Source organism: Mercenaria mercenaria, chromosome 6, assembly GCF_021730395.1.
Source record: "Mercenaria mercenaria strain notata chromosome 6, MADL_Memer_1, whole genome shotgun sequence".
Classification (NCBI taxonomy): domain Eukaryota; kingdom Metazoa; phylum Mollusca; class Bivalvia; order Venerida; family Veneridae; genus Mercenaria; species Mercenaria mercenaria.
The window spans coordinates 32,398,922-32,417,820 of NC_069366.1; the positions used below are offsets into that span (position 1 = coordinate 32,398,922).

The following is an 18,899-nucleotide window of genomic DNA, read 5'->3' on the forward strand; positions in this document are numbered from 1 at the left end:
TTTCAGTCGAGTTTGGTAGTTTGTAGTCGTTGTGTTCAATTAAAACAGGACGCTGCTTTCACTTTCGTTTTGAACAGAGCTGTTTGCAGAATTTCATCAAATTGGCTACACTTAAGTATGTATATTTAAAATACTTCTTTTCGTCAATCTAAAATCATGCAGTGATTCAAAAGCTGTTGTGGAAAACATTTTGTGCGCCGATGTATGTCTACTATCCATAAAATCAGAGGTAACACGTTTCTAACACGTGGCGTTTTCCGAAAACGAAAGTGCCGTTTTAACAGTGTCAGTATTGATCAGTACATAGTCGGATCTGGAACAACTGATAAGTATTAGACCTTCCTGGCCAGATCAAAAACGTAAAGGTGTTGATATTACCAATACTGAGCATAGGAATGTATTTCTAAAAAGGTATTTTTTGAGGTTGAACATGCAAAAATGAGCACATTTATTGCTCATTACGCATGCTGCTGGCAAATTGTAGATCTCTGTTCATGTTTCATCATGTATTTCACCATTCATTTTATCAAAACTTTTTATGCACAACTAGCTTTTTACTCATAAAAGGTGGACCCAAGGGAGGCAGCCAATAAAATCCGGTTTGATGGTTTTAAAAGTTGAACTACAAAATCATGAAAATGTAAGCCTATACCAAAAGTTTAAGACAGTCTTTAATACAAAGGTAGATCTACGTGTAATCACTAAACTATGTAATATTGTTCTTTTTCCAAAATTGAAAAAGAAAATGACATTGTGTGAAGAGGGTCGCACTCAAGCTAGGTCAAATTTACGTCAAATTAAATCCTTTGAGGTGTGCTTGAAAAATGTTATATGAAATGGGACATGCTCCTTGAACCATAAAAACTCCGCCACAACACCAAAGTTCTGAATCCGCACATGAAGTTACTCTTGAAGCTAGTACAAATGTTTGTTTTGACATATTTAAGAAATTATAAGTTCCCAAACGTGGTTTATCGTAGAATAACCTGTGTTTTGAGTTATGCGTAAGAATATATCACGAAGGCTGTGGATTGGATGACGTCATTGCACGCGTGTGGTTTATTGCAGAATAACCCGAGATAGATTGTGCTCTACATGTATGTAGGTTATTTGCTGGTGATGTTACAATTGACAATAAAGATTTAATTCAACTTATTTGTTCAATATAATACAAAAATGATATAATTCTTAGTGTAATATTATATTTCCCGACTTCACATGTATTTAAAAACAAGGAAGAATATCCAACAGGGAAAGCCACGTTCCAAAAACACAGCCTCCCCAAAGGCACACACGGACAACACTCGCACACCACACACACACACACGCACACGCACACGCACACACTAAAAATAAACACACTTGTAAAGACAAAACAAACAAATACAGGAACACAGTGGGGCACCGCCTTGGAACGGTCAGTGGCAAACCACCACTTGGGAGTTTAAACCGGTTTATGGTGCACCTAACCTCACTTTTACCCACATTATGTTCCAAAGTCACAAGACAGTGTAAATAAAAGTTATCCCCGCCAGGTGAAACCCTAACATACGTAAAGGCAATAGAAGGCATGTAATGTAAAACACAAAAATGCTCTTATGTATATATATAAATGGCAATCCTTAAGAACCTAAAACGAATGTACTCATTACCCTTGCAAAAGACAGAGTAACAAGGACAACACCCTTAAGGGTCCGACGAAACAGGCCAGAAGACGGAAATCACAATAGCTCAGTCCTGGTGAGATTTAAGAACTACTTATCATAGAATCCTCCACCTGTTCTGTCAGACAAGGAAAGCGTAGCGTCCAAATGTAAAAGGGCTGAACACCAAACATGCGGTATGTCTCAAAACAGTTGGGTCATAACCTCTTTTCATAAAACGTTTAATGACAATTGGAAAATTGTCATGACCCAAAATCTTACAAAGTTTGTAAACCACATCCCATAAAAAGCGGGTTTTGATATACCTTCTCGCAGAAGTGTCTTTAAATTGCTATTGTATTTCAAAATCAAATCTGAATTACGATAGTAAAATTTGGAAAAGTATTTACGTAATTTATAATAACGTAGTTTAAAATGATGGAAAGTTTTCCTGTTACAGTCAGAAGAATGCGTTATTGCTTGTTGCAAAAGTCCGTTAAACCATAAATTGTAGATATATACTTTATATTAGCTTTTACAAACAGCAGCAGAGAAAAAGGTTTATCTATATTTACATGTCGCTATGTTACTGTGCGGCTCTCTGGCTCCAGAACAGAAAGAAAATGCCTCTGTACATGTAATACCCTACCCCATTTCATACCTAAAACGCGCAGTTCGGTGAATGGGTACACAGCATTTTGAACAAGCGGTAATTTATCTTACATCGTGTACCAGTGACTTTGTCTCAATATTTCATATTGCAGAGATACTCTACATATTTTATGCTTTCATACACGATACAGAAAAAAACTTGCGTGAACTTCCCTAGTGAACGTCCGGTCTAGAGGTCACAGCAGCAGTGTGCACATGTTAGGTGAAATGTAAATGAACAAAAACAGAATGCAAAATATTCACAGTTTTACAATAAAACTTGAAATGATGAATGAATGAAATTCATCTTATATATGATTTTTAATTTAAAGTCATACATCTGTACTGTTTACTTAATTCGTATTGCAAATTTATGCTACATATACACATATTAACGTGCACGTGTAGTTAAAAAAACGTCTGACGTGTATTTTCACATCAGCCAGTCAGAATGGTTTTGTAATCTAGACCGGAACTTCACTAGGGAAGTTCTACGAAGTTTTTTTTTTGTGTAACGTTGTAAAACTATAAACTACGCGTTGTTCCTCTCAAATAAGAAATATTAAAAAAATGTGGCCGCTACACAATGAAAGATAAATTACCTCTTGTTCATTATCAAAAGTACACATTTACCGAACTGCGCGTTTTAGGTATGAAATGCGCAATTAAGGTGATGTCACTTTTTGAATTTCCGGTGAATAACAAAAAACCAAAGAATATTCAGTTCTTTCCAAAAACCGTTATATTATGATTCAACCAAATAGTTTCCTTTGTCTATCAGAAAGGAACAATTCTTATATCTCAATATTGAGATTTGGTATCTTTTTAACAGACAATAAACTAAAACAATAGACATTTATATGTGATGTCGGTGAGCTCAACAAAGCAATTTCAAGCACAAATATTAATGTGGAATGTAAAGTAAATTACACACTACAATATCCAACCAAGATACTTTCAAAAATAATGCATTTGCAGCATAGAGAGATAAAAATAATTTTGACAGCTCGTGAAAACTAATGACAAATTTTGACAGGTATATGATGACTTATGACCTAATTAATTTATTTCTGTTATTTCTAACTTCCAGTTTGATTTTCATTAAATGGGTATTCTATATTGTAGCTTACAACTCATACATTAAAACAATAAAAGAATATATTGTTACCTCACTGTCGTTTTGTCTATCCATCTCTCGTACGAATTCCTATTGTTCCAGTCATTTGTCAGTAATTAGAGCAACTCACAGTGTTGCAGTCATACAAAACACATCCCTTATTTTCACATAGATATTGAGGATTTATCTAATGAGCACATGTATTGGAAACACAATTTCAGTACCGTGTATTGTAATAATGCTAAACTATCTCAGCCGTGACGTGTCCTTAAAATGGGTGAGCTTATTTTCCCGTTCATGACCATGGTTCTTATAGAATACCTATGGGTAGGGTGCATTTTCTTTCTGTTCTGGTGCCAGTGGTACGGCTGATGAAATAATCACTGCAGTAAAGAGGGCCTATATCTGAAGAAGCTTTCTTGTGTACGGGCCCTCCGTAAGGATTTTAATTTACCCAACATACAAAACTTTTTCAACTATATAAGAATACAGTTCGGCAACAACTGGAGGTTTTAAATGAGGTCGTAGAAATTTAGCGGTGTGCCGTAACCATGGAAACGGCTACTGAAGCTGTTAATCGCGGAAACTAAAAATATTTCTTTTGTCATATTTCGAAAAGTAATGGTATAAGAAACTTGATTTTTTCATATTTTTATTAAGTTATAAATACCTTTTGTTTGCAGTGATTATATTCTAAATATCTTATTAAATTTCTTAATTGTCGTCAGCACGTGCAATTTTAGTTATTAGCACGTGCATTCAGCTGTGAACCAACATGGTGCATCTTTTAGTCAGAAAATGTGTTCTGGACTTAATTACAACTATGGCTGATTTTTGGCTTGAAAATTTTGTATAATACGCATGCAATTAAAATTCTAAACATTTTGATACGTCCGTTTAACACCATTTCATATATTAATGCAGCGGATTGCATGACATATACGTTATTCATTCGCTTCCTTTTTCAATACACATGGACAATGAAGTTAGGGAATAACTCGTTGGATCTCGGCTTGGAATATTTAATATGAAAAAAAAGGTTTATCAAATTAATTGTTGGAAAATATGTGAATAAATTATGTTGTGTGTGTGTTTTTGTTTTTGTTTTTTTTTTTTTTGTTTTTTTTTGTGACATTGTTACCTGTCAGTATTGTATAGATACGCTTAACATATAATGCATGCATAAAATTGTTCTCATTTTCGTTGATATTTTTACTATTACTGTTACGAATTCAAGTATTTTAGATTTGATACTTCTATCACTTTAATAATTAAACATATTACCGGACTTCTCTCCATAATTTAGCGGTACAATAATGGGAGTAAACTAGGCCTAGAGTAAAGCCTTCCAGTGTGTGTAGAACGGTTTACCAAAGTGATGCTAATGTACATGTTTATATGGAAACCTGGTGCGCCATGTTATTTGTCAATTGCTAAATATCAGATAACAATGCTAAATGCCAAACATCTTGTGCAAAATGTTTTGAAAACGAAATGACATTTTTTAATTACTATGGAAGGCTATTGAAAGCCGGTGTGCCATGCTAATTGCCAAATGCTAAATGACAGTTATTGCAAAATGCTATTTGCTATATGCTTAATGTCAAATATTGCCTGTGGAATGGTAATTGTCAAAAAATAAATTGCAAATACGAAACAATAAATGCCAAATGCGTATTGCTAAGTACTTATTCAGATAAAGAGCTAGCTGAATATCAGTGTATAAATGCATCCTGTAAATAGTCATTGGCCGTTGTAACATAACTTTGTCACTATTAAAAATATTTCTTAACATTTTAGAGTGAAAAGTTTCGATCATGTCATCTTTAACCCTCAGAACATGTTATTGATTCAAATCAGGCCGATAGAACTTCATATGTTTTCACGTGATTAAAAGTAACAGTCATTAGTGTAAGGGATACAGATCATTAACTCACAAAGTTAAAGCATTTGACGAGTAGCATTTGTCATTTGGCAATAATTATAGGCATTTAGCACAAAGGATATGGCATTTGGCATTTGATATGTATTGAAGGCCGGCGCGCCTTGAATATAGCCAAATGTTAAATGACAATTATTTAATGCAAAATGCCAATAAATTAATGCTAAACACCAAATAATTAATGCTAAATGCCAATCTCTTAATGCAAAATGCCAAATACTTTATACAAAATGCAACATACGAAATTCGATATGCCTATGGAAGGTCAATGCGCAATGGTAACTGCAAAAATGTTAATGCAAAATTAAAAATGCTATTTACGAACTGCTTAACTTCAAATATTGGCTTTCGAACGGTAATTGTCAATGATAAATGCTTTTTTTTTTTTGTTAAAACAATAAATGTCAAAATGCTCATTGCTAAGTTTCCATTGAAATAAAGAGCTGAATATATCAGTTATATAATCATTGCCCTTCGTTACATAACTTTGTCTCTGTTACATATCTTAGTCTATTATATAATAAACATTTTACGGCAGAATGTTTCGGTTCATGTCCCTGTAACATCTTCAACGTTATTGCTTTAAATTAGACAGGCAGGACATCTATTTTTTTCCGAATGAGTAAAAGTTACATTCATTAGTTGAAGAGATAAAGATCACAAAGACTGATAATTTGAGAATTACCATTTATCAGTTGACAAAAAGAATTTGTTTTTATCTTCTTCTCGTTCGCAACTAACTGTCAGACCAGTAGCCTTGATGAAACTTGTGGTTTGCCGCAGATCATCAATGCCTCCATACAGTTTCTGGTGCATTGATGTATCTATCGGCCAAGTCGCAGCTCGCTCATGGTCATGCCTTTTTACATCTCCGAAGTATATGGTCCGCAGTCTGATCTTCCTCACCACATAAACAAGTTGGCGATGGTGCCAGTCTGTATTTCTTGTACATGTGAGCATTGAGCTTGTTGTGCCCCGAGCGAAGCCTGACCAACATCACTTGTTCAGACCGATCAAGGAGATGAAAAGCATCTTCCTCTATCCTTGGTCTCGTTAGTGCCTTGATGATGGTGATTTTTTTCCTGTAACTCACAGGTTTTGTTGGTTTTTCTGACTGAGCTTCTAGCTTAGCCAGTTTATCTGCCTCTTCATTGCCTGCAAGTCCACAATGGATGTAATCCACTGAAGTGCTACTTTGCAGGTTATACTCAGGCTCTGCATTCTCCTGGCTAGTGCGGAGCTTTATTGTTGATCAGAACTTCCATAACAGACAGTGCATATGTGATAAAGACGACTGAGGAGCTTTCTTCTGCGGAGTCTTCAACCATTGAGAAGGCCTTCATGAGTGCTTCAGTCTCTGTCTTGTAATTGCTGCAATGTTTTCCTGTGGCTGCATGTAGAGTTTTTATGACATTTAGCATTTTGTATACGGCATATAGTATTTTGTAATTAAGTATGTGACATTAGCATTAAGCTATTGACATTTAGCATCAACAACTTCTTATTTAGCATTTGGCAGTTAGCATAGCGCATCGGTCCCCACTAACTGCGCAGGGACAATGAACCCCAGTGTTACGAAAAGAGAAGTTCGCCAAGCATTTAAATGATGTTAGATGATCTGTTTTTGCAATTCAAAATGTAGTTCCATGTTGATGAGATCTTGTATATGAGTCAGATAAGGATGTGACAGTTATAGCTTTGGCTTAGCTGTATTGCTTATTGTATTGAGAAAAGATCTAGAACACTTTCACTGCGAATTTCCATGTCTACATGTATACGGGTTATCGCTAAATGACAAATTTCATGGGAGTATTTTCATATGGTGATGTTTTTCAGACAGATAATGTTTCTTTAATATATGTAACCTAGCATCTCAATATACAAATGTATATATATTTTTTCATTTTTGGTGAGAAAACATGTTATATTAAATGGCTATATATGTGTTTTTATATCATTGAAATGCTGTAAAGCATTGAAAATGAAGTCTCAAGATTTAATTGTTTATATGAAACAAATGAAGAATGTAACCTTGTACCATTTCGGTATTTTCACTCAAAGCAAATTGATTCTAATATAGTGTGCATATTGGTAAGTACCGGAGCAGTCGTACAAAGTTGCAATAAAGAATAAATCCTAGCACTGAGACGTCTAGGATTTATTCAAGTTGCTCAATTTTAGTAAGTGGTAGTGCGTGGGTGTGGGGGTGGGGGTGGGGGGTCCGGGGTTTGGCCATCCGCAGTTATTCATTAACACTTGAAATTCGTCCTTACACATAGTTCTATACTTACGTTCTGTTTGCTTTTTAAAACGAGATTATGGTATATGTATGTTTTTTAATGTTTAGAATGTAAGTCATCATAGTAAAGCGATCATTTGGATTTCATTTTGTTTTTCAATTTGTCAATAAATTGTAAAGTGTTTTGTATATAAAATAACTAGAAATATGCGACTTATTGAAGCAACGGAGTCGGAATGAAAATGTATAAAGATAACATTTACTGACCATCCTTTCGCAGACTGTCACTTTAACACATGTATTTTCTTCGTAACCGCATGCAGAGGATGTATAATGCTACTACAAATGTGCATGAAATAAATACAGACATACCCTTTCAAAAACATTTTAGTTAAGTTGGTCTGCAGTTCGCAGTTCGCGTTTCGAATTGCGAACTGCAAACTGGTCTGCGGTTCGCAGTTCGCAGTTCGCGATTCGAATTGCGAACTGCAAACTGGTCTGCAGTTCGCGATTCGAATTGCGAACTGTAAACTGGTCTGCACTTTACGATTCAAATGTCAACGTGCAGTCTGATCAACAATGTCCTGCACATTGCAGACAAGAATGCATTTCACAGTTGGTCTGCAGTTCTCGTTTCGAATTGCGAACTGCAAACTGGTCTGCAGTTTGCGATTCGTGTTGCGAACTGCAAACTAGTCTGCAGTTTACGATTCAAATTTCAAAGTGTGCAGTCTGATCAGCACTGCCCGGCAAATTGTAGACAAGAATGTATTTCACATTTGGTCTGAAGTTAGCAGTTCGCTTTTAGAATTGCGAACTGTAAACTGGACTGAGTTTAAGATTCAAATGACAACGTGCAGTCTGATCAACACTGTCCTGCGCATTGCAGACAAGAATGCATTTCACAGTTGGTCTGCAGTTCGCGTTTCGAATTGCGAACTGCAAACTGGTCTGCAGTTCGCGATTCAAATTCGAACTGCAAACTGGTCTGCAGTTCGCGATTCGAATTGCAAACTGTAAACTGGTCTGCGCTTTACGATTCAAATGTCAACGTGCAGTCTGATCAACACTGTCCTGCGCATTGCAGACAAAAATGCATTTCACAGTTGGTCTGCAGTTCGCGTTTCGAATTGCGAACTGCAAACTGGTCTGCAATTCGCGATTCGAATTCGAACTGCAAACTGGTCTGCAGTTTGAGATTCATATTGCGAACTGTAAACTGGGCTGCAGTTTACAATTCAAATTTCAAAGTGCAGTCTGATCAGCACTGTCCAGCGCATTGCGGACAAGAATGCATTTCATAATTAGTCTGCAGTTTGCATTTCGCGTTTCCAACTGCGAACTGCAAACTGGTCCGCAGTTCGCGTTCCGAATTGCAAACTGCAATATTGTCTGCTGATTACAAAAAAAATTTCAAAGTGCAGTCTGATCAGCACTTTCTTGCGCATTGCAGACAAGAATGCATTTCACAGTTGGTCTATAGTTCGCAGGTTGTGTTTCCAATTGCGAACTGCAAACTGGTCTGCAGTTCGCAGTTCGCGTTCCGAATTGCGAACTGCAAACTGGTCTGCAGTTCGCAGTTCGCAGTTCGCGATTCGAATTGCGAACTGCAAACTGGTCTGCAGTTCGCGATTTGAATTCGAACTGTTAACTGGTCTGCAGTTCGGGATTCGTACTGCAAACTGTAAACTGGGCTACAATTTACGATTCAAATTTCAAAGTGCAGTCTGATCAGCTAACTCATACAGATGGATAACTCTAGTTACCCTAAACGGTGTTATTTTATGCTAAAATCTTTAGATAACGTAGGTAGAACCACCTGGGCTACTCAGGTCAAACACTTGTTATTTTTGTATGGTTTGGGTTATGTTTGGGTTTCACATGATGTTGGAAATATTGACTACTTCGTTAGTATTTTTCGTCAAAGACTCATAGATTGTCATAAACAAAACTGGAAAGAGTCTATCGAAGAATCAAGTAGATGTCACCGTTATAAACATTTTAAAACTTTATTAAATACAGAACGTTTACCTTACAATAAATTTGCCATTTAAATACAGACTAGCAATGTCAAAATTTCGTTGTTCAAGCATAAGCTGCATGTTGAAACTGGTAGGCACAACAATACACCTTTTGAATCTCGTATCTTCGTATCTGCCAATTTTGTTATAATAGAAGTAACACTAGTATTGTTGAATGTGAATACCATGCTTTTTTTCAATGTGGGAAATTTAGTGAGATCCGTAATCAGTATCTTCTTAATTGGTATTCATCTGACAGAAATAAACAAAGTTTTTATAACATACTTAGCTCTGATAATGAAAAGGTGTTATATCAAACAGCATTGTATCTTGAGAAACTCTTAAATAATGTTTGACCTGTTAAATATGATATTCAGCAGCCTATGTTTACTAGTCGACTGTGTGCTGAACCTATGAATATGTATTTTAACTTATCCGATTGTATATGTATACATTTTGTGGGATCACAACTGTTTTTTATATTTACTTACTATATATTATGTAATGTATTTTGGGCCGGAGGCCTTTGTTACATTTCATAAACTTTTGACTTGACTTGACTTGACTGTCCAGCGCATTGCGGACAAGAATGCATTTCATAATTAGTCTGCAGTTCGCATTTCGCGTTTCCAACTGCGAACTGCAAACTGGTCCGCAGTTCGCGTTCCGAATTGCGAACTGCAATCTTGTCGGCTGATTACAATAAAAATTTCAAATTGCAGTCTGATCAGCACTTTCTTGCGCATTTCACAGTTGGTCTATAGTTTGCAGTTTGTGTTTCGAATTGCGAACTGCAAACTGGTCTGCAGTTCGCAGTTCGCAGTTCGCGATTCGAATTGCGAACTGCAAACTGGTCTGCAGTTCGCGATTCGAATTCGAACTGCAAACTGGTCTGCAGTTCGGGATTCGTATTGCAAACTGTATACTGGGCTACAATTTACGATTCAAATTTCAAAGTGCAGTCTGATCAACACTGTCCAGCGCATTGCGGACAAGAATGCTTTTCATAATTAGTCTGCAGTTCGCATTTCGCGTTTCCAACTGCGAACTGCAAACTGGTCCGCAGTTCGCGTTCCAAATTGCAAACTGCAATTTTATCTGCTGATTACAATAAAAATTTCAAAGTGCAGTCTGATCAGCATTTTCTTGCGCATTGCAGACAAGAATGCATTTCACAGTTGGTCTATAGTTCTCAGTTTGTGTTTCAAATTGCGAACTGCAAACTGATCTGCAGTTCGCGTTTCGAATTGCGAACTGCAAACTGGTCTGCAGTTCGCAGTTCGCAGTTCGTGATTCGAATTGCGAACTGCAAACTGGTCTGCGGTTCAAGATTCAAAATAAAAATATATTTGAACGTTTCTCTTATACTTTTAAGTAATAGGTCAGTATTTGCTAAATATAAAATTTTGAGCCGTGCCATTAGAAAATCAACATAGTGGGTTTGCGACCAGCATGGATCCAGACCAGCTTACGCATCCGCTCAGTCTGGTCAGGATCCATGCTGTTCGCTAATGGTTTCTCTAACTGCAGTAGGCTTTAAAAGTGAACAGCATGGATCCTGACCAGACTGCGCGGATGCGCAAGCTGGTCTGGATCCATGCTGGTCGCAAACCCACTATGTTGATTTTCTCATGGTACGGCTCATTAATGTTAATGGTCTGCACTTCGTCCCTCTTCGGTAGAACTGCAAAGTGCCGGCAAGTCTGCGGCTCCTAGTTTTCGATTCGAACTACGAACTGCAAACTGGTCTGCAGTTCTCAGTTCACAGTTCGCAATTCGTAGTTCATAATTCGAATTGCGAACTGCAAACTGGTCTGCAGTTCGCAGTTCACGATTCGAATTGCGAACTGCAAACTGGTCTGCAGTTCACGATTCAAAATGAAAATGAAATTGAAGGTTACTCTTATACTTTAAAGTAATAGGCAAGTGTTTGCTAAACATAAATGTGAAAAATCTGCACTTCCTCCCTCTCCATTAGAACTGCAGACAAGAATGCATTTCACATTTGGTCTACAGTTCGCAGTTTGCGTTTCGAATTGCGAACTGCAAACTGGTCTGCAGTTCGCAGTTCACAATTCGAATTGCGAACTGCAAACTGGTCTGCAGTTCACGATTCAAAATGAAAATGAAATTGAAGGTTACTCTTATACTTTAAAGTAATAGGCAAGTGTTTGCTAAACATAAATGTGAAAAGTCTGCACTTCCTCCCTCTCCATTAGAACTGCAGACAAGAATGCATTTCACATTTGGTCTACAGTTCGCAGTTTGCGTTTCGAATTGTGAACTGCAAACTGGTCCGCAGTTCGCAGTTCGCGATTCGAATTGCGAACTGCAAAATGGTCTGCAGTTCGCGATTCAAATTTGAACTGAAAACTGGTCTGCAGTTCGAGATTCGTACTGAGAACTGTACACTGTGCTGAAGTTTACGATTCAAATTTCAAAGTGCAGTCTGATCAGCACTGTCCAGCAAAATGTAGACAAGAATGCATTTCACAGTTGGTCTGCAGTTTGCAGTTCTCAGTTCACGTTTTCAAATGCGATCTGCAAACTGGAAAAGTAAAGAAGAAATGAAAAATCTTGAAATGGAGCTTCTCTATCTTGCAGGATTTTTTCCAATGAATTTAGTCCGCAATGCGCTGGACAGTGCTGATCAGACTGCACTTTGAAATTTAAATCGTAAATTGTGTCCCAGTTTACAGTTCGAAATACGACTCCCGAACTGCAGACCAGTTTGCAGTTCGCAATTCAGATCGCGAACTGCGAACTGCAGACCAGTTTGCAGTTCGCAATTCGAAACGCGAACTGCGAACTACAGACCAGTTTGCAGTTCACAATTGGAAACGCAAACTGCGAACTATAGACCAACTGTGAAATGCATTCTTGTCTGCAATGCGCAAGAAAGTGCTGATCTGACTGCACTTTGAAATTTTTATTGTAATCAGCAGACAAGATTGCAGTTTGCAATTTGGAACGCGAACCGCGGACCAGTTCGCAGTTGGAAACGCGAAATGAGAACTGCAGACTAATTATTAAATGCATTCTTGTCCGCAATGCGCTGGACAGTGCTGATCAGACTGCACTTTGAAATTTGAATCGTAAACTGCAGATTAGTTTGCAGTTCGCAACACGAATCGCGAACTGCAGACCAGTTTGCAGTTCGCAATTCGAAACGCGAACTGCAGACCAACTGTGAAATGCATTCTTGTCTGCAATGCGCAGGACAGTGTTGATCAGGCTGCACGTTGAAATTTGAATCGTAAACTGCAAACTAGTTTGCAGTTCGCAACACGAATCGCGAACTGCAGACCAGTTTGCAGTTCGCAATTCGAAACGCGAACTGCGAACTGCAGACCAACTTAACTGATATTTCAAAAACATCGTATTTTCCGTTTATTTTTCCATCCGGTCTATATACAAAATATATAGTACTTGATAACATACCAATGGTGATGATATCTCCGGAAAGTGTATTGTATAATACGAGATTCCAAAAGAGTAACAATAAGTGACCCACCCCGAAAATAAGAAATACGCAAAACATTATTATTATTTCGCAAATTTCATCGTACATTCTTTCTACATGTACATTAGCATCACTTTGGTAGAACCGCTCTACACACACTGGAAGCCTTTACTCTAGGCCTCGTTTACTCTCATAATGGTTCCGCTGAATTATGAAGAAAAATCCGGTAATATGATTAATTATTAAAACAATAGATGTATCAAATCTAAAATATTTGATTTCGTAACAGTAATAGTAAAAATATCAACGAAAAAGGGAACAATTTTATGCATGCATTATAGTATGTTAAGCATATCTATACAATACTGACAGCTAACAAAATGCAATGCCACAAAAACAATTTATCCACATGTTTTCCAACAATTAATTTAATAAACTTTGTTGTTTTTCATATAATAATTATTAAATATTCCAAGCCGATATTTAACGCATTATTAACTAACTTCATTGTCCATATGTATTGAAAAAGGAAGCGAATTAATAGCCTATATGGTACGGTGCCCCTAAAGTGACATGTTACACACATTTTTTCCAATTAGGTAATGTGAGACTTTTTTTTATTTCGTTTAAACGAAATGATTTCGTTTAAACGAAATAATCATTTCGTTTAAACGAAATAACTTATTTCGTTTAAACGAAATAAAAAAAGTCTCACATTACCTAATTGGAAAAAAAGTATGTAACATGTCACTTTAGGGGCACCGTAATATGGCATGCAATCCGCTGCATTAATATATAAAATGATTTTAAACTGACGTATCAAAATTTTTGGAATTTTAATTGCATGCGTATTATATAACATTTTCAAGCCAAAAATCAGCAATAGTTGTTATTAAGTCCAGAAAACATTTTCTGATTAAAAAAGGCACCTTGTTGGTTCACAACTGAATGCACGTGCTTATTACTAAAAATGCACGTGCTAACGACAATTAAGAAATTAAATAAGATATTTAGAATATAATTACTGCAAACAATAGTTATTCATAACTTAATGAAAATATGAAAAAATCAAGTTTCTAATCCTACTACTTTTTGAAATATGACAAAAGAAAGTTTTTGAGTTTCCGCGATTACCAGCTTCAGCAGCCGTTTCCATTGTTACGGCACAACGCTAAATTTCTACGACCGATCTTAAAAGTCAGTTCTTACTTTATTTAATTGTTTTATCATAGTAAAAAAGTTTTGTATGATGGGTAAATTAAGTGTGGCAGATATTTTGAAAGATTCCTCGTATACTAATTACAGAGCTGTTTAAAGATGCATTATTATGATTATAATTTTATACAATGATCTGTTTTGTTCGCGCTTTAGCGAGAGAAAGTCGCATGTTATACATGCAGTTATAAAGTGAGTTAGAGTCAACTGGTGGCTCGATTGCTGAAAGGTTTGTTCTTGAATTAGTTTGTTGGAGATTAGTGGCGTACATTTCATTGTACATAAGTGTTGATTAATTCGGCGAATATTTTGGTTGGTCGGTCGTTAAATTGTGTTGATACTTTGTTCGTTGGCTGTTGGAATTGTTGGTGATGTTTTTAATGTGTGTGCGTGTGTGCATGCGTGTGTGTGTGTGCGTGTGCGTGTTGATAGATTCTTTTGAGTTTTAGAGGAGTATAAATTGACTTTCTGCAGTTTGTTTGCGAATTGTTTCGAATATATAGAGGATATTACACGAGTGTCTTTTCATATTGACTTTATTAAACGAGTTCAATAAATAAATAAAATGCGAGGCTCTACAGAGCATTTTTAGCTCGACTATTTTAATAATAGTCTAGCTATTCTACTCACCCTGGCGTCGGCGTCGGCGTCGGCGTCGGCGTCTCACCTTGGTTAAGTTTTTGCATGCAAGTACATACAGCTGTCATTTAAAGGCATATAGCTTTAAAACTTATTTTTTCTTTTTCTAGGTCAATTACCAACCTCACTGGGTCAAGTTCCATAACTCTGACATGTATTTTGAGCAAATTATGCCCCCTTTTGGACTTAGAAAATTCTGGTTAAAGTTTTACATGCAAATTACTATCTCCAAAACTAATGCATATATTGAATTGAAACTTCACATGTGTCTTCGGGGTTATAAAACTAGTTGATAGCACCAAGACCCTTAACTCTGACCTTCATTTTGGCCAAATTATGCCCCCTTTTGGACTTAAAAAATTCTGGATAAAGTTTTGCGTGCAAGTCGTACAGCTATTACCAAAAGGCATATAGATTTGAAACTTATTTTTCTTTTTCTAGGTCAATGTCAATTACCAACCTCACTGGTTCAAATTCCATAACTCTGACATGTATTTTGAGCAAATTATGCCCCCTTTTGGACTTAGAAAATCCTGTTAAAGTTTTACATGCAAGTTACTATCTCCAAAGCTAATGCAGATATTGAATTGAAACTTCACATGTGTCTTTTGGGTTATAAAACTAGTTGATAGCATCAAGTCCCATAACTCTTACCTTCATTTTAGCCAAATTATGCCCCCTTTGGACTTAGAAAATCCTGGTTAAAGTTTTGCGTGCAAGTACATACAGCTATTACTATAGATTTAAAATTTATTTTTTCATTTTCTAGATCAATTACCAACCTCACTGGGTCAAGTCCCATAACTCTGACATGTATTTTGAGCAAATTATGCCCCCTTTTGGACTTAGAAAATTCTGGTTAAAGTTTTACATGCAAGTTACTATCTCCAAAACTAATGCAGATATTGAATTGAAACTTCACATGTGCCTTCGGGGTTAAAAAACTAGTTGATAGCATCAAGTCCCATAACTCTGATATGCATTTTGGTCAAATTATGTCCCCTTTTGAACTTAAAACTATTTAGATATTTAACATTTTGCGTAATATTTTCCTGCTTCTGGGACAATATTTCGAATAGTCGAGCTTTGCTGTCTTACGGACAGCTCTTGTTATCAATTTTATTCACGAGTTTAATAAATTCAGTGTGGAAAGTCACAAATGTAATGTTCATTTTTTTCACATGTTACTTCTTCCTGTCGAAATATCTACAATTCTAGGCCTAGTACTTTCTTTTACTATATAAACAAGTCAATTTGACTGACTTCACCTATACTATAAACGACGTCGACGTCAAAGCTTTATTACACTAGTGTATTATCATTTCTAAGTAATGGCTTTATTACACTCTCGCGACGTCAAACATATGATAACTGTGTATATGTGATAAAGTTCGCCGAAAAGCCGTGCAAACTTTCAGAATGTTTGTGGTGTGTGATTGAGTTAGGTGTAAATAGGACGTAACCTTGAAAACTACAAAAAGTACGCACTTAAAATATATATAAGAAAATATTCCATTTTATGCTAACTAATGAAATACTGTGTTTTATCAGTGAGATATAATCCATTTATTTTATGTTTTTCGGTGGTTTATCGAAATATAACGGTGAATTATATCCTGATAAACTCACTGGCCACTCAGTGAAAATTATCAAATCTGATACCCGGATTAACGTCAAAAAGTTTACCGAGCGTACTGAAAGCCGGAAACAATATGACGATGATGTCGTTAAAATGACGTCATCTTTGCGATGCTTCCTGATAAAATTTCCCGCAAATTTCGACATTTTATTGAAATAAACACAACAAAAGTAGAGTTTTAGACATAAAATAAACAGAAAAATTGTTGGTATCGATGTAATATCACGGTAATTTCACTCGTGAACACCAAAAGTTGTTATTTTCACTCGTGGCTGCGCCACTCGTGAAAATATCACTTTTGGTGCCCACTCGGTGAAATTATAACGTGATATTACACCGAAACCAACAATTATCCTCTATATCACTCACTGGATATGACTCGCTGTAAATGCCGATCTACTTGTACATTGTGTATGAATTTTAAATTATTGGCTTCAAACAGGATGAAAATTGTAGTCACACTTTGTTCTTTATAGTATATTTCCCGATTCAGATTATTTTACTTAATGAGAATTTCATAATGTTATGCAGCAAAAAATAAAATGAAATGGAACTTTATGTTGTTTGCGTCTTTCTAACGTCACAACACGCCTGACGTCATGTCTGTTTACGCGCGTCTGTTTCTCTCTGAGATTAAAATTTGTTGCAAAATGCACATCTCAACGTAATTGATCATGAACATAAAATAAAAAGAAAATTTGTTTGTTTTCGTGAATATGAAATATATCTCACCTCGAAGTGAGAAAAATTTCACATTTTCACGTGCTATAGTTTCCAAGGTAAAGATTATCTATAATCAGGCGGTGCAAACTACCTTCCTAACCGTTGGTAACGCCTCACACCGACCACCAAAACCGGGCAATTACTTTGTAACATAGCTACATTCTGTGTAGGATAATGCTCCATTTTGAAATGCATACATGTTGAAATATTACTAGAAACAGGTAATTTAACTCATTGGCTGCATTGCTATTTTTTAAATATAGATAGCCAACTGCTAACATTTTATAAGTAAATTATAAGCCAACATAGGGATGGGAGGCAGGGACTTTAATTTTATGCTATTGAAATTAATACTTTTAGCAACGGTCAAATTCATTAAGATAGTTATATGATGGTTTAACATAGCTGTAACAGCAATAAGAATACGACAGCTTAAAACATTATGTGAATAATATTTTATCATATTTTCAAGTTTCCAGGACCAAAGTCCTACAAAAAATAAAACTTACTTGGCATATGATGAGTTAAAAATGACAACTTATGCTCGCTAATTTCAATAGTCTAACAACCATCAAGTGTACAAAGTAAAGTCAAAACGTGTTTTCAGTATTTTTAACACAATGGTCCAATTTAGTTGTCTGATATAGGTCAAACGCTTGTGACAAGTAAATACTGAAATATTGAAATATCTTTCACAAGTGAACATCAAATGCAGTAGTTGTACGAGTGGTCTTGCCAATTGTGAAAAGATGAGATATGGTGTTCGTGAGTGAAAAATATTTTTATTTCATATTTTTACAAAAAATTAGTCTTTTTATAGTTTCTTATGTGAATACAAGATATGTTTCACTCTAATATTTCGGTCATTCAATAAAAAAAACATGTAATAAAAATCAAATGTTAATACAATATGTGAACTATTATCTCCGATGAGCTTTTAAGTTAACGTACATTAAATGCTGGTCATCATTTTATTGCTTCTTTAGGATACTTGAGCAATGTGGTCGGGAAGTTACAAACGGCCTACGGATGATATGGCTTACAAAGCAAGGGCCAAACGACAAAAAACTGGCAGTGAGAGAGATGAAAGGAAGCGGTTCATTGACGGCATGTATGACAGACTATCTCTTGATGCGGACGATAAAAAGAAGTCAAGGGCTTATGTTGATAAAATACTTGGAGAAATCATTAGCCACGTCAGAAAGCAGGAGGATGGCAATGTATATGGACATCAAATCATAAAGGCAGGAAGTTACCCCATCAATGCGAAAATTGGTGAAGCAGACGAATTTGACACCAATATACTTCTAAACATAAAACCAAAACGTGTTTACTGCAGAGGGCAGGCCATTTTTTATATGTTCATGGAAGTCGGTAATCAGGTTAGTGTATGAAGTTAGTTTTTTACTCTAAGCAGATTATTCACAATGACTTTTATATAAACATAATACGTTGATTTTGTTATATTCCACAGGTCTAGAAATGTATTGCAGTTGATAAGAGAAAATAAACCTTTACCCAAACCTAGCGACATATGAATGATATAAATGTTCTAATACGGGTATGCAGAACACTTTTTTCGAAAGTACTAAGCGTAAGAATCATGA

At 36.0% G+C, this 18,899-nt stretch overlaps 1 protein-coding gene across 2 annotated transcripts in view; it reads left to right on the forward strand.

Annotated features, from left to right (window-relative positions):
- The window catches only part of LOC128557671 (uncharacterized), a 25,585-nt gene continuing 6,686 nt past the window's right edge, over positions 1–18,899 (forward strand). Inside the window, exons 1-2 of one of the 2 annotated variants that reach the window (XM_053545571.1) lie at positions 1–115; positions 18,279–18,674. In XM_053545571.1, coding sequence (XP_053401546.1) covers positions 18,291–18,674 — 384 coding nt within the window. In that variant the 5' untranslated portion in view covers positions 1–115; positions 18,279–18,290. Of the gene's footprint in view, positions 116–260; positions 412–18,278; positions 18,675–18,899 lie in introns of those variants that run through there. The other variant, XM_053545570.1, reaches the window with a different exon arrangement.